Below are 22227 nucleotides of genomic sequence, written 5' to 3'. Positions count from 1 at the left end.
AATTCTATTAGTAAGTATATTATGTAAAAATGTATAATTTACAAAAATGTTTCACTAATTTCCCACAACGACAATAATACAGATAGTGTCATAACCATGTTTATTTGGAGAAATGTATTAACTTGCAGTCTATATGCTGAGAATTAAAACACAAAGTTACACACACAGAATTGCTCAAGAAAACATATTCGCAATACTGAATTGCTGCAGTCATGGGGTTTGTCTCTTTATGATAAATGAATCACAGATGACGCATCACAACTTATATACCAAAAGCACATAAATGTACAGCGAAAGAATTGAGTTTCATCTTCACTAGACAAAAGACTGTTACTCCTTGATGAATATTGTCTTTACATAATGAGACATAATAACATTGTCCACAGAAAATGTAAGCGCTTAGTAACAACTTATACTGGAAATTAGAGCCTTTAACATAGAAAAGAAATTATTATAGAGTCCCATTGGTACACAATGCAACACATTACAATATGGCGATTATCTGTAAAACAAAGCTAGACAAAAATACCTGACAGAGAAAATACTGTGCATGGCACGTCAAGTAACATAGAAAGAAAACAGTTTATACAAAACTAGAAAAGGTTATCACTTTAAAATAAAATGTTAATAGAAAAGCTTAATATCATATAAGCAGCAATGCGTAAATATGAGGAAAATGCATTATATTGAAAAGTAATTGGCATGGACAAAAAAAAAAAAAAAAAAAAAAAAAAAAGGTAAAACAATTGGTCCTCAAGTAGGTGTTGGATTTTGTTGAGTGTTAAAAAATATCACTCCAAACAAAATCATTGAATTATTATCATCATCATCACAAATATAACCAAGCACAAGGCATCTAAAACCTCAGATGTAATTCCGTCAATTTTGTTAATTAACAAGAAGAAAGGAAAAAAGGAAAAGCTCTGTAGCAGCAAGTAAAATACTGACAGTCTATAAAAGAGGAGATTCACAGTTCCATTGTAATGACACCGGTGCAAACAACCTTACAGCACAGCCAAGGTTGGAGGTACGAGTTCCAACGGTTTAAAAAGTCATTAAAATGCACAACACAGTTCCAGAACAGAAATCAGAATCACTGCATCACACCGCTAAACAACTCCATCATCTTTTCCTCAATATAATGCGTTGAAACACAAAGACCATTTGTGCAAGAACTCACTGAAACATCTATGAAATACATGATATCTCTCATTCACACAAAAACTACACCCACACACACACACACACACACACACACTGTTCTCTTGGCCTCTCGAGTGCCAAAAGCTTTAAACATCGCTACGGTTATTACAATACTAAAGCTGGACTAAATGAACTACAAAGCATCCTGGTATATTTCAGTTCTTGTAATATGTAATAATGTGTAGAAGGACAGAATATCTCCAAAAGCGAATCAGGAGTATTCCTATAGGGAAAACAAACTATTAATATGGAATGAAATATGCATTTTAGAGAGTGCATTATTACATTGAGTTCAGTGGGTTTACGTTTTAGCATATAATGTGCAAAGCCACTAAAAACCTCTGGACTGGTAGATCTCATAAAACCAGTCAAGAACACGCCGTTCAAAGGTTTAAGGTCGTCACATTTTGTAATATTTTTGAGTCTTATGTTCAAATATTGTGAAATGCTATTACAGTTTAAAATGAATGTTTGAATATATTTTAAAATGTAATTTATTCCTGTGTCGTAAAGCTGATTTTTCAGCATCATTACTCCAGTCTTCAGAGTCACATGATCCTTCAGAAATCAGTATAATCTGACGTTTTGATGCTGAAGAACCATTTCTTGTTATTATTATCAATGTTGAAAACAATTGTGCTGCTTAATATTTTTGTGGAAACTGATACATCAAAAGTGCATTTATTTGAAATAGAAATCTAAATGTATTTACGGTCACTTTTTAGCAATTTAATGCATCTTTGCTGAATAAAAGAATTAATTTCCCAAACTTTTGAACGGTTGTGTATTTCACTTCAAAATCATAATTTTGCAAAGAAAATGGAGCTTATTTTGTGAACAATAACTTTCTAAAGTGTGCTTAATTTCCATAAAAATTATGCACATTATCTATTCATGACTCTAATGCAAAAACAAAACAAAAAACACACTTTAAAGTATGAACATGTTATGGTAGAATTAATATGTTGTACTGTGAAAAAAATTATTAAAAAAAATATATATACAGTAACTGTGTCTGGACAGGATTATTCCAATTACTGTACTGATAAACTAATGAGAATTATTCTTAAAATATTGAGAACAAACTAAATCAAATGCAAGAGAAAAAACAAACTCGCATCTAGACCAATATATTGACACGATTTGAGTCGCATTTTTGTGTGAAACATAACCCAAACATGTACCCCGAGAGACTCCCCGGGGTGCTATCTAACGCATTACGACAGGATGGAAATGGCAGAGGCACATTGGGTTTTTGCTGTGACTTATCAAAATGACATGGCCTTCATTGGGGATTAACAGCCAGGCTTCCATTCAAGCAGTGGATGTTTAGTGGGTAGTTTATATTCTCCGCCTAATAAACGAGGGGGTTTTACTTCACATCTTCCTGTCACAGATTATTGACGGTAGCTGGCTGTCTGTTTGCATTGACTTTCATTTAAAAAAAATAAAAGCATGCATTAGCAACCTCAAACGATTTCCCAAGGAATCATCAAGAAGTGCATTTTGTGCGAGTAATAAATGTGCACATCAACACACCAATTTTGTGGCAATGGTTCTTAAAGGAGCAGTTCACCCTAAAATGAAAATTCTCATGTCGTTCCAAACCGCAAGCATCATATGGCTTCACAAGACTTGAAATATAGCGCACAAGTCATGTGGACTGCTCTGGTCACTGCAGGCTTTAATTCGGGAAATGATCAGCGTGAACATTCTTCAAAACATCTTCTTTTGTGTTCCACGGGAGAAAGTAAGGAATATGGGTTTGGAATGACATGAGGGTGAATAAATGATGACAGAATGTCAATTTCTGGATGAATTAGTCCTTCAAGTGGGTGAGATTGCGAAGAAAAACAAATCTCTAATATGACAAATACATTGGCTCTCAAGTCAGCAGGGAAATCCCAACTGTTGCATTGTACAGAAGTGTAGAAAATCTCATTGTCTGACCTACTAGCAAGCATTATTGTTTAACAAGGCCCTTTTAACGGTCCAAAAGCATCTACTGGAAGAGCTTTGGACCAACCCCCCCACCACCCCCCTTTAAAAGCAGCAGCATCTTGTTATGTTTTTCCCGAATGTATGTTTTAAAATACTCAGGGATTTGAGAAGGGTAAAAGAAGTAGACAAGAAGTGGCAAAGTGTAACCACTGCAACTACGTAGTGGTCACCAACAATACAACCACTTTGTATGCAATCCATGTTGCGTCCTCAGCCAGACAGGGAGGCCAAGTCTACTTAGTTCATGCTGCAGCAACTCAAGTAATTGATGTTTTTCCCTTCTCCAGGCATGGGGGTGGAGTCGTTGTTGTCCAACGTGTTTTGCTTGGCCTCGCGGATTAGTTCGCAGGCCAGATCCAGAAAGAGCTTCTCCACGTTGTCCGATTCTTTGGCAGAGGTCTCCAGATACAGCATGCTCTGCGCCTCCGCAAACTCCTCCGCTCGCTGCCGGTGGACCTCTCGCTTATCGGCCAAGTCTATCTTATTCCCTGTGAACAACAACAGTATTGAACAGGGCTCAAATGCTCTGGTGACAAGGACATCCAACATATGTTGACAGCTAGAAGGTCTAATGGAAGCGAGTCAGTTTGTTCTGTTAACAAGTAAGCGGTTTGCATATTCAACAGCTCCAAAAACGTATTTAAAGGGGTCATCGGATGCTAAATTAATTTGTATATGGTATTTGCATATAATGAAACCACCATACAATGAAAAAAATCCATTCACTACTTTTTTTTAATCCACAAAAAGCCTAAACACTCTCAATAATCAAGCCGTTTGGATTTTCCGAGCAATATGATGTCATATTACTCATGCTCCGCCCACGACCGATGACGGACTGTCCCGTATTAGCATATTTCCGCACAGCCATTTGTATACTGTCCACCAAGGCAGCACTTTATGTGTCTTGTGTCGACACCCCCCTTGGAAGAGAGGGGTGGGGTGAGCAGTTGCTCATTATCATTTAAAGAGACATGCACCATAACAGGTCGCTGTGAACAGAGCTGTTTTTGAGGAGGTAAAAAGGGTGTTCTACACAACCATTGAGGAATTTTAACCAAAGTATGTTACAAACTTTACACGAAGACCCTAAAGAATCATACCAACTTGTGGAAAATGGGCATCCGATGACCCCTTTAAAGTAATGTTGATAGACGGTTTCCAACATCCGCATGAGCACTATGGAAGTAAAATAATGTCAAATGTTTTTGAAATAAAAAGCCTGTTGAATTGCACTACTTGAAAAAAAATAGGCATTGCATTAACCATGCATGCATTTTAATGCATTGTATTTTTAGTGCTTACATTTTTATGGGCTGAAATTCAACATGGTTGAATATTTAAGCTGTGAATATTTCAATTAAAAACATTTCAAACACCTTTTCATTATTAAAAATTCAATAATCCATATTCACCTTTCATATTTCACTTCCAAAATATTCAAACTGTTTAAAAATACAACCAATAATATTCAACAGGCAATTTTCGGTCCATTTTATTTCGCTTTGCAAATTCGCTTCCACAAATTCAGTGGTTCAAATTCGACAGTAAATTCAACATTGACGTCCAGGAACTGCAGGAAAAGCAGTAGATTGCCGAGCATACTCTCCATCTGCTGTTAGTCTACCTCACCATCAGATGGTGCAAAAGCGCGTGTTGAAGACCAGCAACAGTTAGAACAAGTCATTCATTCATAAAACTCATTTACAGCAATGTAAGTGTATTTGTGATTATTATGACGGCTGTTTATGTTAAATTCAGTGTCTTCACGGTTACTTTTCCTGTGTAGCCTACATGCATCTTTCTCTACCGTGAACGAGATTATAATGTTATTCCCCGATGCGGATATAGGCTACAGATCCAATGTTACATTTTTGAGGTTGACATTTCTCTCTTGGTTGTTTAGTTGCCTTAACTTTATATTGTGGCGATGTGCTGCATGCAGGCTATTAGGGTTTCCCCCAATACTTCAGGATTCCCCTGCTGGACATATAAAACGCTTAACGTAGCTTAATGGACTAATTACAGTGATGTAAAAGACCAAACTCGCAGGCAAGCAGATGGACTCAGAATAACGTGCAAAGCTTAATGCTGAGCGTTTCCCAGTGATAGACTGACATAAAGATGGCTTGATGTTGGACATTCGCACATTTAGGGACCGTCTCTAAAGTGTATACGACTTTGGTATACACGTTTCTAACTCCGATAGCATTTGAATAGAACGACTTTACAGTCATACAACCAACTGTAAAGTGTTAATTTAGTGTCAGGCATAATGCACACCCTTTGGTTTTTGATATTTATTCAAATAAATTTAAGTTTGCTATTGAAGTTAGAAACGTGTATGCCAATGTTGTATGCAACTTTAGAGACGGTCCCTAAATGTGCGAATGTCCAATGTCAAGCCAATTTTTACATTTAGTCATTTAGCAGAAGCTTTTATCCAAAGCGATTTACAGTTAAACTAACAATAGGAGGACAATATGCAAGTGCTGTGACAGTTTAAGCTAATGCAATACACGTATGCATACTATATATATATGTATGTGTTGATTTTATGCCAGTATATCACGAAACGCTCAGCATGAAACTTTGCGCGTTAAGTTCATATTCTGAGTCCATCTTCTTGCCTGTAGCCAGCCTACTTCCCTAATAAGGTGCAAGATTGGTCTTTCATATCACTATCAACGGAAGGGAAATCCTTGAGTATGAGGTCTTGAGGGAAACCGATTATAATCCTGTTCATGGTAGAGAAAGCTGATGACATGTAGAATACACAGGGAAAGTAACAATGAAGTTATTGAATGAAACATAAACACAGCTTATTGCGTGTTTATCATCTTTTCCGCATATACTGACACAGATAATCATTTTCATTTTATGAATGAATGTCTTCGTCAGCAACAAGCGCTTTTGCACCATCTGATGGTGAGGTCGACTAACAGCAGATGGAGAGTATGCTCGGCAATCTACTGCTTTTCCTGCAGTTCCTGGACGTCAATGTTGAATTTACTGTCGAATTTGAACCACTGAATTTGTGGAAGCGAATTTGCAAAGCGAAATAAAATGGACCGAAAATTGCCTGTTGAATATTATTGGTTGTATTTTTAAACAGTTTGAATATTTAGGAAGTGAAATATGAAAGGTGAATATGGATTATTGAATTTTTAATAATGAAAAGGTGTTTGAAATGTTTTTAATTGAAATATTCACAGCTTAAATATTCAACCAAGTTGAATTTCAGCCCATAAAAATGTAAGCACTAAAAATACAATGCATTAAAATGCAAGCATGGTTAATGCAATGCCTATTTTTTTTCAAGTAGTGCAATTCAACAGGCTTTTTATTTCAAAAACATTTGACATTATTCTACTTCCATAGAGCACCTTAATCAGATTCAGCAAGTATATGAAACTTTACTAATAAACTTTTTTGTTAATCACAGATGTCATGAAACTGCATTAAACACATAGTCATAAACACAGCATTAAAATCGCGGTGAAACGGAAGTTGCAACAGATGAAAACGGAGACTTTTATGCATCGGTTGTTGATTGGATTTTGAGATGAGATGAAATGGAGGGAAATAAGTGGGAGTTCATGACAAACAAATTAATGCAGAGGTTAAATTATGTTTTTTACCATTTGTGACGCCTGGCAAAAGTTAAAAGGAACACTATGTAACTATTTTTTGTTCAAAAGTAAGAAAATTGTAATAATTGGTCAATACATTAATCCTTCTTCCAAAATGTGTTTTGTCTTACTTTGATTCACAATAGCAAGCCTATTATAAATGTTTATATTTAAGACCTGTCAGGATGGTTTTTTGCGGGAAATTGCACACGTCCCTCGTCTGTATGTGTGTCATATTATTACTTAATATATAATATGATATTCACGTCCAAACATATCCACGATGCTATGACCAGATGCTTTTCTTAATGCTTCATTAAAATGCTTGCAGTTTTCTCGATTTTGTTGTGTGTTTATTTTGTTACCGAGAGGAAAGCGCACAGAACATATTTACATATTCATCTCAACGTTGCTCTCGCAGTGTGGAGGGCGTCAGATGTTCGATTACAGTATATTGCTGCTCACGTATTACGCATTTACTCCTAAACGAAGAACGGAAAGAAATCTGCCGTGAGTATATCGGGGCCTTCACTGTGGCATAAATCTTCAGTCGGTGTCTGTTCTTTTTTTATATTGATTGTTAATATGCGTTAAGTTTGTTTTACCTTATTTATTGATATGTACCATTTGGTCAACCTTGGGTTGTTTTTAAATGTGTTTTTATAAATAAACAATGAATAAATGCATGGATGAGTTTGCTGGGGTTTAAGTGGACTAAATGATTGGAGACGTCCTGCGTATGTCACCAGAGAGAAGTCACCGGAAGACTGAGTAAGGACATTTTGATTAAATATTAGGAGGTCAATTTAAAAATATATATTAAATGGTTAATTCACCAAAAAATGAAACTTCTGTCATCAATTACTCATCCTCATGTCATTCCAAAACGATAAGTTTTGTTCATCTTCGAAACACAACTTAAATGTTTTTAATGAAATCTGAGATATTTCTATCTCTTCTTTGAAAGTATTCACTCAAAACACTTGAGGATTCAAAACTATCATAAAGATTGTATATTATATGAATCGAGTGGTTTAATTCAAGTCTTCTGAAGAGAACGATCGCTTTATATGATGATTTAATTTAGGCTTTTATTCACATATAAACACTGATTTGCAAACATAAATAGAGCACTCAAATATGGTAAACGGGAAGCTTAAACATGATTGCTTGACACATGAGAACCAATAGGGTTCACTCTCACACACATTTGAACTTCCTCAAGAAACAACAGGGTTTCTCCTCGCATGTCAAGCAAATTTGGTCGAGCTTCCAATGTATGATCTCTCAGATTTCATTAAAAATTTCTTTATTTGTGTTTCAAAGATGAACAAAAGTACACTAGTCAACATTTGAAGTGGATCAAAACCTTTCATCAAAGTTAGACATGAATTTTGAACAATACCCGTTCTAGATAGATAGATAGATAGATAGATAGATAGATAGATAGATAGATAGATAGATAGATAGATAGATAGATAGATAGATAGATAGATAGATAGATAGATAGATTAGAAAAAAAATTGAAGCTTGAATACTCACCTACTAAGATTGTCACCACTTGGTTGTTGGCATACTGCTCGATCTCCCTCAGCCACTCAGGAAGGCACCGGAAGGAATCTTCACAGGTGATGTCGTAGGTGAGAATGAGGGCGTTGGCACTGCGGTAGTAACTCTGGGTAATTGAACGGAACCTCTCCTGCCCGGCCGTGTCCCAGATCTGGAGCTGTTATCAAATAATCAGTCAAGTCACTTAACACGTTTAGCAGAACCCAACACAAACTAGAGCTTTCAGTCCATTACATTAGCAGGAAGTGGAGTGAAATGCTGGAAAATGCTCAGAGATGCAAAAACACATGCTAAATATGTCAGTGTTCCAGTGGTCAAAACTGATGCTTTCTACAATTATATAATACAAATGTGTGTTATAAATGGCACTATAATTTATAGTTTTATATAACTCATATTTTTAACATTTATTTTGATATTATTTGTTAATTTAATATTAAAATGTGACATACACTGATGCAAACTTTAGTTAATTTTTTTGCCCGGTGAGACTTGTATAGTAGGCTATACAGTATATTTAAAGCAAATTCCTACAGTCTTTTTTTTAACATTGATTTCTTTATTTTATATTTGGCAATGTTAAGAATCCTCCATGTGTCATTTCCTAAATCTACCAACAGCCTTGTCAATGGATAATAATAATTTAAAAAAAGTTATTTATTATTATTATTATTATTATAATATTGTGAAGTGCCCTTGTGTTTGGGGCTATGTAAATAAAAAAGAAATCATAATAATAATTACTATTATTATTTTATTATTAAATTGTTAAGTGATCCTTGGGTTTGGGCCTATGCTATGTCACTAAAAAATAAATAATAAGTATTATTATTTACATAGCCCCTTTAACAAAGGACAGTTTACAATTCATGACAAAAAGAAATCAAGAGCATAACCAAAAGACTCAAAAGCAATAGAATATAAAAAAAGAAGAAATAAAGACTGAAAACTCAACTAAAATATACAGGGTGGGCCATTTATATGGATACACCGTAATAACATGGGAATGGTTGGTGATATTAAAGTCCTGTTTGTGGCACATTAGTATATGTGAGGGGGCAAACTCCTCAAGATGGGTGGTGACCATGACATATACTAATGTGCCACAAACAGGACTTTAATATCACCAACCATTCCCATGTTATTACGGTGTATCCATATAAATGGCCCACCCTGTATATCACTTTTCACATTTCTTTATGCATAATGAGTCACACCCACCTTCACCTTCACTCCTTTTATTTCCACAGTTTTGATCATAAAATCGACTCCAATGGTGGCGCCTTGTCCAGGAGGGAACAGCCCCTAGACAATGCAAGATGAAGACGTTTGAGTGGAATGGTTATTATGCAATTATTATTACCAGGGACCATCAATCCTGTAGAAACACTGCACATTGCAAACCTCTAGTGCTGGAAATGATTGCACACACACACACACACACACACACCTGAGTGAAGCGTCGGACGAGGCAGGTTTTGCCCACTCCAGCATTTCCAATCAGCACAATTTTGAATAAGTAGTCATAATCCTCCATGCTCACGCTCAGCTGAGGGAACATGAATGAAGACAGAGAGAGAGAGAGAGAGAGAGAGGCAGATAATACGTGGGTGTTAAAAACTGCAATGCAAAACACACATGGCTGAGCAACATCCCTCTGATAAAACACTGTTTGAAGTAACAGAGCCTCAGCAGCCCTTACAGAACAAACATTTCAATGTCACCAGTGATGCATTACTGAGAACAAACGGGGGAATAAACTACGCCTGATGTCTCTGGGGACCCTTTTTTTGGCTTTTCATTCTTTAATTGAGCCGATCAACAGTGCCTCTGTATTTCACCACACACATTAGCTGTGTTTGTTTCTGAAGTGTTGCTATAGGAGAAGCTGCTATGCATGCGCTCAAACACTGCTGTTGCCAAGGCCTATGGCAGGATGCTGAGAGGAGCGCAATAAAGACACCAGGAATAAAGAGCAACTCCCAGAGGGCTGTCAACACACATGCACACAGGCAAACACTTGTTCAACAGCTAGGCTAATTAAGAATGGTGCTGGACATTAGCATATGCAGCTTACAAGAAATATAGCTGAAAATGTGCATAAACCGTAAACATTAAAAACAGTTTGGACTCAATAAACGTAACTTCATTCGCTGTGTGCATTAACACTCCACCATGTCATCACCACTGCAAACAAACTTCATCTCACATTCATTTTGAATGTGATTAATTTATCAAATAAAAAATATTAGTTGAGCTTGTGATCAGTCACATTTATATTTTAATATTTTAGCACACATTTTTTAAAATGTTTTTATAGCTATTCATTTGCATTGTTTAATAAAAATGTTTTTTTGTTTTTTTGCTTTTTATCACTCACATTACGTAAGTTTGATTTGCCACATAATGCAACAGCATGAGCACAACTTTTTACGCTCATAGAATAATAAAATATATATTTCATTTTGATCCAGAAATAAATGCTGAAAATAGAGTAAATATAACATTACTATTCCTTTACCTATTAAACATTATGACTCTAATATGTGGATTATGTAGAAAACCCACACACATACATGCATGCATGAATACATACATACATACATACATACATACATACATGCATGCATGCATGCATAAACATTATACACATATACATATGCATACATACATACATACATACATACATGCATACATGCATGCATACATGTATACAATAAAGCATACTAAATCATAGAACAGAAAATAAATACTTTATTGATCGCCACTCGGTATGAAAAAAGATCTGCAAAATCTCCAAGCAGAAAACTGAAATCTGATATGCAATATACCTCTGAGCAGAGGAGGAGAAGGAGAAAAGCCACAGCCATGGCCTAAATCCGTTTCTTTCTATTTGGACCCTTTATAAATTGTGAAAACTGCATATTTTATTTTATGATGAAATAAAACCAGCAGTCACAGTGCTCTCCATTAGCTATAGCAGGATGCTCTGCACATTAAAGGTCACATTAAATCATCTTTTCACTTACCAAGTAACAGGGGATTCACCCCACTGCTTCTATTATTCCGAATGCATTCAGTCTTTTCTTCAGGCTCTTAATCTAAACGATAATAGCAGTCGCGCAGCGCCCAACAGAAACCTCGGCAGATTTTCGGCTCCAGTGTTGCTGCACAATAATCGCAGTAGTTTCCTCGGTTTTTTGATAATGACGTCATGTTGCTTCCCCAGTGGAAGACCGAGTCCGGAAAAAACGCCGCTGCATTCTGGGATTTGAAGTTCTGCTTCTACCCGCAGCGACTTTACTTGATTGAACTGTGAAAATGGCAAAAAAGAATTGCAGAAAAGCTTTTTTTATTTTTTTTATATATATATATATATTGAAGCTTGTTTCGCCAGGGGAAACAGTAGTCTGAAAATTCTGACTTTTTCCTCACAATTGCAAGGTAAACTCAAAATTGCAAGTTTACATCTCGCAACCCAGCATGACTTTTCCCCTTAGATTTCTGGATTTATTTCTGGATTTTCTCAGATTTGCATCTCGCAATTTTGACTTTTTATTGGAATTTTGAGTTTAGGCCTATATGACTCGCAAGTCAGTTTTTTTCTTTTTTTCCTCTGAATTCTGAGTTTACGTCGCGCAATTGTTTTTAACACCAAATAATAGAATCAACTTTTTTTTTCTCACAATTGCGAATTTATGTCTAGCAATTCTGACTTTTTTCTCATCAGAACTGCAATAAAAAAGTCAAAATTGTGAGATAAAAATCCGCTATTGCCTTTTTATTATTTTACCAATGGCGGAAACAAGCGTCCATAGGCTGCGTCCAAAATCGCATACTCTCTTGAGTAGGTACTTATTTTGAACAAGTTATTACTTCACAACCGCTATAAAAAACAAATATTTTAAATTCTATATATAGTAAGTGTGTATAGTATGAATGTAATCTGGATGTATACTACATTCGCCATGTTGTCATTATCATGTGTCATTTGCTTCGCTTCACTGCCATTCTCATATCCTCTCCCGTGGCCTCATGGGATAGTAAAGTGTCCATCGTATGCAAACTTCAGAATCTCACCGGAAGTATTTTTCCAATACTCTTTTATGCATACTGTCAAAGATTCTGCAGAACCACATACTGTCAAATTACTCTCACTAATTTTACAATATCTTTCTGTGGCAGAAGTAGTAAGAGTAGTATGCTAGTATGCGGTTCCGAATTCAGCCATACTGTTTTTCGCCTACTATATAATAGAGAAGTATGCGATTTCGGTATTCATCCATTGAAGCCATGATTGAAGCCCTCTCCGGAACCCTTGTAATGCGTCGTGTGTTTCTCCCCGGACCGGTTACCATTTCCGCCTAAACATTGTCCTTGGTTTCCTCTAGGAGGTGATATGGAAAGTTAAGTGTTCTGACTTCAGAAAAGCCTGTTATCTGGGAACATGGGGCTTCTGCCTGATGAGGCGAAACGTCTTCCTCCTCCGGGAATCGTCAACAGAAATTCGGTGTGGCTCGGGCTGTGCGGCTGGGCGACCGCGATGCTGCACAACAGTTTGAACCGCAGGCCTGCACTCAAAGCCGGTGAGAACAAATCAGCACCAATGCAGTTCTAATAAATCATACCTGTACAAACATATTGCCATTTGATGGCATAATAATGTCAAATGAATGCGTTCCTGACTAATTTGACTTTGTAGTCTTTACACAAATGAATTGTGGTGGTTCAGACATGATGGTGGTAGTTTGACATTTACATGGTACTGAATGAACACATTAGTATGCCTTATTTACGTGGTAACATGTACAAAAATAAAATAAAATACTATGGTTACTAACATTGGGACAATTTTATTACCAAGACCAATAGAATTACCATCGCACTCGTTCTTATCACCTCAGCCAATAATATTGCTTGTGACTGTATATAATTTGCATATCAGCACTATATTGATTTCATTTAGTAGCTTAAATATCTAAATGTGATGTAAAATGTATACAGTCATACCAGCTTTTAAGTCGGCATGAAACATAAGCCTTTTCTATTCTATTGTTATGTATTTTAGTGAAACTGTTTCTCAAACAAGAAAATGGGCGGGACTTGATTTTGGCCATGGGGAATTGATTGAATGGTTGTGGTTTGCTATTGGTGGATCTCATGTGAGTGACAGGTTGCCCCGCCCTCACACCAGTAAACATGTCATTAGAGAAGAGATATGTTGATGTAAAAAATAAATCATGTATAGTAAATAGTGCAAGATGATTTAATGGTGACTTTAATATGCACATTAAAAAAATAAAAATAATTGTGCCTCTTACCAGTAAAGTTAACAGACTTTGAATGAAGATTAAAAAAAATCAACTGGACTCGAAACCGCAAGCATGCAAAACAGTCATTGGATTATGCAAACATATCTTCTGTAGTGCTTTGACTTTCCACCTGTTTTTTTTTATACACAGGTGTTCATCGCCAAACGCTGTTCGTAACCATTGGATGGTTCATTGGCTATCATCTCACAAAATATGAGAATTACAAATATGCCACATTGGACAGGGACATGAATGAGTACATCCGGCTGCATCCTGATGAGTTTCAAGAGAAAGGTAACAACAGCACATGGAAATCCAGCCACATTAGTGTGTTTTAAATGACTGTGCATGTTGCCACAATACTGTCATTCCTTTAACTTTTTCATTTCTCTTTCTCAAACCAGAACGGAGGACATTTGCCGAAATCGTGGAGCCGTTTCATCCAATCCGTTGAGAGGTTGTAGTTGTCACGAGGAACATGAAGACTATAGTTGAAAATCTGGTTTAACAGGCTTTTCTGTTATAAATACTCTTATATTGATTTATTAAGTTGTGTACTCAATGTCATTAAACTATTTAAAAAAATTCTAATAATCTGATTTCTTTATTTGGGCTTTCATTTATTTTCCAATGCACATCCAGATTAGTTTATTTTTAGGGACATTCAACACAAAACAAAACCATTATTTACCCACCCTCAAAAAACAAGATTAACTGCTAGAAAACACTTCAAAATGTTATAATAATCTGTGAAATTACCCACGGGTGATTAAATGATGGCAGAATTTTCATTTCTGGGTGAACTGTTCCTTTCACAGTCTGAATTGTTGTGCATGTGTAGGGTACTGATTATGCATGGCATAATGTCAAAAAGCATGTTGCATAATTCAAGGGCATGCATACATGAGGCCCTCAGAATCCCTGAAATGACCTTACAAATGGTTGTGACAGGACTGTCAATAGACCATTTGGGAGCAGTTGTTACAGTTGTGTCACTGTAGCTGCGCACACATTGAGTTGGCAGAAAACCGGTGGTAACAAGTGGAGGAAAACTTATTTTCTGCCACCAGGTAAGCTCTGCCCACAAAACACATCATCACTGTTTGCAAACACCCAAATAGTCTGACATTTGAGTGTTCTTTCATTCTTATACACAATATATTTATTAACTGATCTGCTTTTAAAGGGACATGAGTTGTCTAAGAAAATGTACACACTGCCCATAAGTTAGAATCATAGTATTTTAATCTGTTGTTCATTTGTTCCTAACAAGTTGGACATTTTTGATCCACTATTTCATTGATTTGAAAAAAAAGATAACGTTTATTTACCCAGAGCTTGACCAAAATAATTTTTCAAATGTTTTACATCACTGTATCATGATTCAACAAAAATCTCTTTTAAAACTGAGTTTGATTTTCAAAACCTGATGATGTCCAAAAGGAATGACCCAAATGATTTCAGATAGACTTTGGCACGGATATTGTACCGATAGCGTGCCTCGTGCAATCCCAGGAGTTTTGCAACTTATTCAGTTACCCTTGGTTTACTTTGGAAGCCTATCGATTTCTTATCTTTTTTTGTCATACATTCACAGTTAAAAACCATGATTATTCCAGTAAACTGAAATTATTACAGGACTTTCTAGAAAGTGTGTACTTTAGAGTTATTATCATTAACCAAACCTAAAACTATATTGTTAAATAAAGCTACAATAAAATATAAATATTAGAAAGGGGAAACTTAAACTAAATGAAATACTGAAATGTAGCCATGGCAACTAAAACTAGTTGAAGCACTAAATTTTTTTACCTGGAAAAAATAAATAAAAAACCAAACCTAAATTCTAGTATTTAAAATTACACAATATGGGTTGTCCATATTTGACCCTAACATAGGTTGAAACAACCCAGCCTTTTTAAGTGTAATAATTATAATAAAAATGGCAAAATCACATAACAAATTGACAAAAAATTTAATATATTAATAAAAATTATAATATGATATAAACGGTAACAATTTACAATAATTTACAATTGTACAATAAATTGTACAATATTTACAATTTATAATAATATTATTATATTATAATATAATAATATTAGTTAACAATGTATTTACTAACATGAACTAACCATGAGCAATACATTTGTTACAGTATTTGTTAATCTTTGTTTATGTTAGTTAATAAAATTACAGCTGTACATTGTTTGTTCATGTTAGTTCACGGTGCATTAACTAATGTTAAGAAATACAACCTTTGATTTTAATAATGTATTAGTAAATGTTGAAATTAATATTAACTAAGATTAATAAATGCTGAAGAAGGGTTGTTCATTCTCAGTTCATATGTAACTTAAATTACTTAAAAGCACTGGTGTACAAACAGTAATTTTGCAATATTTACATAAATTGTCTTTTATTGGCTTATATTTGTTGCACCTCTGAAGATTTCACTATGTACTGGTTATTTTGACTGAAAGAACACATGATGACATATATATGTAATATATGACATAAAAATGATGTACAATTATGTCTTGAATAATTAAGTTCTTTTATAAGTGTTTCAGTGATCTTGTGTATGTACTTCAGAAAATTAGTATTCTGAAATTTCTTATATGAGGAAGCAGTTATTATTTTAGATATCAAATAAAATAAATCCTCACAATAGTTCACTGATAATAATTACAAAGAATGCTAAATAATATTGCAAGCCAAATGTAAAGGATGAAAAAAATATTATTATTATTAGGAGACATTTAAATATTAAAGTTCTTTTAAATAAGATTCTAAAACAAAAATAATTTTTCAGATTTTTTATTGCATGTCACATAGATAGTGACAAGGATGTAAACAGCTTTCCGGGTAACTTAATTGCTTCCACCTCAAGATGGATTCTTCCTCAAGATGTGCTGAATCCTAATGGCCGACCCCAATGATGTCCAAGTATTTCTCAGTCAAGTTCTGGGACTTGTTTGCGAGCGTAGCCATGACTGTGAACAGGCCCCGCAGATGGAAGTGGAAAAGCGCCTCAGGTTCGGCCTCCAGCAGCGGCTCCAGGCCTTTGTGCAGGGCGGCGTGACTCTTGGTATTGCCGCCGTCGTCGTGAGGGAAGAGCCCGCTCTCCACTGTGTTCTTGATGGCTTTCAGCATAAGGTAGGACTCGTACAGGTCCATGCTGTTGTCGGCGGCCTCGCAGTCCTGAGCCTCGTCGTACGGCACATCTCTCAGGAGGCTGGGAAGAAGGACGGTCTGCTCCATATTGCGCACCACTGTGCTGTAGCGCCTCAGGGCCAGCAGGAGGGAGTTTCGGTTCAGCCTAGTGTCGGGGGACTGCATGATGTCTCGTGGGTTTCAGGCTGAGGGCGTCTCTTGGTAAGATGGTGAAGTGGCTGAGGCCTGGATGCAGTGCAAGATCTGGAGAAAGAGGCTCTTTTTATAGTGTGTCTATGGGACAGTTATGCAACATAGTGGCCTGATCTGGCTACAGCTAAAGCGTTCATTTGAGCTAACACACCCCTCCCTAAAGTTTATTTCTTCACAGCTTGATATTCTGGCTTCCATGCAGTTTACAGAAGGACACTGACCCCAAAATGGCATGGTTTACATCAGACCCTCTCTAGGGAAAGAGAAGTTCACTTAACTGTATTGAATGTGTATACTTGTAGTGCAATCTTAGAAGTATATTTTAAATAAACTGTACTTGCAGCACTATTATTTTTTTAAATAAAAAGCCATTTGTGTACTTAAAGAGAGTGCACTTTCATGTTTCTTAACATACTTAAGTACGATTTTAAAAAGTGTACTTTGTAAAATTGTCAAATTAAAAGCATTAATTTGCACTTTAAATCATTACGTTTTAATAATCTTTTGTAGTGCTTTACTTTCCCCGAAATTGATACTAATATATTGGTAACTGTACAAATATGTCTCCATTTGTAAACATTAGTTAACATATGTTAATTAACATGAACCAACAATGAAAAATACTTTGAAAACATTTATTAATCAGAGTTAATATTAATTTCAACATTTACTAAGACATTATTCAAATCAAAAGATGTTAGATAAAAATATCTGTTAATATTATTTAATGGACCTGAACAGAACTAACTATGTAATTGTATTAACTAATGTTAACAATTATGATTAAATACAAATGCATTGGTCAATGTTTGTTAATGTTAGTTAATGCATACACAAATGTTAACTACTGGGAACTTATTGTAAAGTGTTACCACTTCATCATTACAAATGTGTAATTACAAATATATCTGGTATATATGTAACCCCTCACCCGGGTCCTACTCGCGTCCTAGCTGGCCTCCGTTACATTATATGGTTCTTATAAGATGTTTTGAGAAATAACATTAAACATTTTAGTTAGTTCAGTTTAATTAGTTTACTATAAATGCTTGTCCACTATATTTCAAAGGCAATAGAAGTAATTCTGAATTCAAATATAAAGATGTACTTAGGGGGGTAAAAAAAGCCATCTTAAATGAATTGTGGTTTAACATGTAATTAAGTGTCTGAAAACACTGCATTATGTTCATACTTAAATATATTCTTTTGAAGTAGTACATCACTTTTTTAAATTCAGAATTAACTAAATTTAAATGTCAATACATCATCAGTCCTTCTTCCCAAACATGTTTTTGTCTTAACCTGATTCACTTTGGTAAACCTACTATAAGCATTTATTTTTTAGACCTGTTGGGATGGTTTAGTGGGAAATTGCATACGTCACTCATCACTCATGTCTTGTCATATCTGAAAATAGAGAAAAGGCTGCTTTGACGAGTGTATAATGTGTGAGTGAGGTTAGTTGTCACAATGAGTGAGAAAGGTTGACATGGAGCATCTAAATCTCCATCCTCTGGTGAATCACCCGTTTAAAACAAACGCTGAACAGAGGAGAGTCTGCTGGCAAAAAGAGAATACGACAGAGCTCGTAATAAAACAACAATCAACATTGGATTGGCTTTTCAGAGATGGAGCAAAATGTATTTGAAATGTTGTAAAAGTGATGCGGAGATGGAGTTTTAGTTAATCAACAGGTGATTATAAGGTATTTTATCGAACAGATAAATTGCCATATGTAGCTCTCTAACAGAGTTGATTGTAAAGCATTATCTATTGAGAAGGGTCATTTCATTATGGTTGTTGTTATGGTGCTGTGCTGGAATTTATTTTCAAGGGAGTACTGTGTCTATAGCTACAGTAACGTCTTTAGCTAGTCAGCTTCAGATCCTTTCAATCTAAACTGGTTGTAACTAAGTTTGTTGATAAGGGAAGGAGGAGGCGGGAACCGTCAAACGTTTAAAGACTTTAATAAATAGGCTAAACACAAAAAGGAAAGTAAAAGCAGAAGCCCCTCACATGTGACTGCCGCACAGACATAAACAAAACATAAAATAATGTCCAGGCCTGGTCCTCTCTCGTCCTTCACTGCGGTCGCTCCTCCGTTTATGCTTTCGTAGCTCCTCCGTGAGATTCGTTAGTAATCAGTAATCATTAGTAATCACGCCACCGCTGCTTGTCACACTGGTCAGATCTCTAAGCCTAGTAGTGATAACCATATTCATCCGCAGTCACTCAGAACCGGAGCACAACCTAAACAATGTTCTTCCTCAAAATGCATGCAGTTTCAATCTTAAGTTACATAGTGTACCTTTAAAAGTGTTTTTTAAAAGTATGCTCAAGGGATTTATTTCCTCAAATCAGTCAAGAGCAACTCAAGTGACAACACTGTATCATCTGATAACTAAAAAGGGTTAAGGGCACCAATGCCACTTTAAAACATTTGTAAATGTAAATCTGCAGATTTTACAGGATTGAAAGGCTATAAAGGGAGAGATGAATATGATCTATTTCTGATCAATTAAAGTGCAAAGACATTCAAGGTCAGATCTGTTTGGATTGGCTCTGATCAGTGCATGTACAGACCGATATCTTAGTGCTGCTGTCATGCAACCAGACTGTACAACACCATTCATGTTTGGAAAGCACAGTCAGACTGTTTACACAATGTCTGTGATGAAATAAAATCATTTTTTGGAACATAAAATGGGGTTATGAAATCTATTCAAACAGACTTTGGGCATTGCGAGTTAAAGTTCATTGCTAAGAGTTAACTTCACATGTTTAGCACGTGTCATTCCAAAAATCCAATATAATATATTATATTATATATAATATTTTCAAGATTGCGCTGCTGCATACACCAGATGCATATAGGGGCTTTAAAGTGAAAATGATTTGGAAAGTTAGTGTACATTGCAAAGAGCTTGAGATGAAATATGAGACATGTGAAGATGTATTATGAGCAGAATATATTTGTCATTTCCAAGCTTCAAATTATGCAAAAAAGTGAATTTTTATGCCAATATGTGTTCTCAACAGGATTTTTTGGAAAACGTGTGAAGACATTTTGCCACACTTTCATTAGTTATTCATGTCAAATGGCATATTACTTTTCAATGTGACATTTATGGCTGATTAAAATAAAATGTAATAAAGTCTTTAATATTGATCATGCTGTAGGGTAGCCCTGGGCAATTCTGGCCCTCGAGGTCCACTTTCCTGCAGAGTTTAGCTCCAACCCTGATCAAACTCATCTGTCTGTAGCTTTCTAGTGATCCCGAAGACTTTGATTAGGTTTTGCAGGTGTGTTTGATTAAGGTTGGAGTTAAACTTTGCTGGAAAGTGGATCTCGAGGAGCAGAGTTGCCTATCCCTGAAGGATAATGCATAAAGTGAACGCAAGACTTATTTAGTGTGGAGTTCCTGTAGCTCAAACAGTAAAAGCATGGCACTAGTGAGGCCAAGATCATACGTTCAATTCTCAGGGAAGGCATGACCTGATAAAGTATATAGCTTTAACACAATGCAAATAACTTACCGTTTTCTCAAATCATGGGAGCAAAACTCAGCACCATGGAGGACCAAAGCCCTGCAGAGTTTAGTTTCATCCCTGCTTCAAAAGTCTGAAGGACTTGATTACTTGGATCAGGTGCATTTAATTCGGACTGAAGCTAAACTGAACTGAAGCTGCATCAGAAAGTTTAGCTGACTTGTTGCCCTATCAGACAATGAGTTTGCAGGCATAATAGAAGACACCTCACAAAACTGACTTCTGAGGCATGCAGCATAACGGATTAATAATCTACAACAAAATAGAGAGAGCTTTGGTGATAACTAAGCAAATATTTAATAACTACAATACTAATTTATTGCTAGAAATTACATCAAAAGTGGAAAATGTTGGTCAAAAATGTAAATTTATACACAAACTGACAACTAAAAGCAACTTTCAGACGCCATATTTATTTTTAGCGCAACTGGCTCGGAACGGAACTCACAGGATTGCCACCTCCATGAAAAATTTGTGCATATCGAATGAAAGTTTGTCTTCAATTATACATATACATGTACAGTATACTGAAAAACTTTGTTACAATATTCCTTTCCCACTTTGTTGCTTGACTCTTGTGCTTTCCAGGGACCAGAATGGGAATATATTTAGTTTTAGCGTTTGTTTATTTTAAAACAACCCCCAGTAATTTATTTATAAGATAGAATAAATGGGTACTTCATGATTTAAAACCACATTTTTCATAAGTAGGCCTACTATTAATTTAAGTCAAGTCAAGTCAAGTCAAGTTTATTTGTAGCAGATATGTATTTCATATATCACAATACAGATTGTATCAAAGCAGCTTCACAGTATTAAATTAAAATAATACAACAAAGTTTGTTTCAAGAGGAATTTATTGATTGATAAAATTAAATTAAATATCCCCAAAATATCCCCAACTGAGCAAGCCAAAGGCAACAGTGGCAAGGAACCGAAAAACTCCATCAAGTGACCTAATGGTGTCCTAAAACTCCATCAGGTGACCTAATGGAGAAAAAAAAAAAACCTTGGGAGAACCCAGGCTCAGTCGGGGGCCAGTTCTCCTCTGGCATTTATGAGCTAGAGGCCGGATTGTAGTTTGAACTGTAGGATTATATGAATGCCTGGCTGAAGAGATGAGACTTTAATCTAGTTTTAAACTGGGAGAGTGAGTCTGAGCAACGAACAGTATCAGGAAGACTATTCCAGAGTTTTGGAGCCAAATGTGAAAATGCTCTCCCTCCTTTGGTGGTTCTTGATATCCTAGGTATGACCAAAAGCCTTGAATTTAGTGATCTTAAAGAGCGCGATGGATTATAGGGCGATAGAAGATCCGTTAAATAGACTGGAGCTAAGCCGTTTAGGGCTTTATAAGTCAGTAGCAATACCTTGTAATTAATACGGAACTTTATAGGTAACCAATGCAGTGATGATAAAATCAGTGTTATATGATCATATTTTCTTGATCTCGTAAGAACTCTAGCGGCGGCATTTTGGATTTTGGAAATTTTGTTTATTGAGGATGCAGGACAACCAGCTAATAAAGCATTACAGTAATCCAGTCTCGAGGTCATGAATGCATGAACTAACTTTTCTGCATCAGAAACTGA

At 35.7% G+C, this 22227-nt stretch overlaps 3 protein-coding genes across 3 annotated transcripts; 1 reads left to right on the top strand and 2 right to left on the bottom strand.

The window, feature by feature from the left end:
- Positions 1-83: 83 nt before the first annotated feature.
- Positions 84-11626, bottom strand: rab30 (RAB30, member RAS oncogene family). The gene is made up of 5 exons (XM_082179494.1): positions 11435-11626; positions 9856-9954; positions 9627-9710; positions 8379-8562; positions 84-3692 (listed from the first exon to the last, which is right to left on the bottom strand). Exons 2-5 carry the CDS (start codon positions 9940-9942, stop codon positions 3442-3444), a joined length of 606 nt encoding a protein of 201 aa, XP_082035620.1. The 5' UTR covers positions 9943-9954; positions 11435-11626; the 3' UTR covers positions 84-3441.
- Positions 11627-12746: 1120 nt separating this feature from the next.
- On the top strand, positions 12747-14313 carry ndufc2 (NADH:ubiquinone oxidoreductase subunit C2). The gene is made up of 3 exons (XM_082180828.1): positions 12747-12991; positions 13868-14011; positions 14122-14313. The coding sequence occupies exons 1-3, from the start codon at positions 12853-12855 to the stop codon at positions 14169-14171; spliced, it is 333 nt and encodes a 110-aa protein (XP_082036954.1). The 5' UTR covers positions 12747-12852; the 3' UTR covers positions 14172-14313.
- Positions 14314-16521: 2208 nt separating this feature from the next.
- On the bottom strand, positions 16522-17191 carry thrsp (thyroid hormone responsive). The gene has a single exon (XM_082180426.1). It carries the CDS (start codon positions 17057-17059, stop codon positions 16640-16642), a length of 420 nt encoding a protein of 139 aa, XP_082036552.1. The 5' UTR covers positions 17060-17191; the 3' UTR covers positions 16522-16639.
- Positions 17192-22227: the final 5036 nt, after the last annotated feature.

This window comes from Leuciscus leuciscus (genome assembly GCF_965113295.1).
Source record: "Leuciscus leuciscus genome assembly, chromosome: 9".
Taxonomy (NCBI): domain Eukaryota; kingdom Metazoa; phylum Chordata; class Actinopteri; order Cypriniformes; family Leuciscidae; genus Leuciscus; species Leuciscus leuciscus.
Note: the sequence above shows the minus strand (reverse complement) of the source record. Positions and strands in the feature narration are given on the sequence as shown.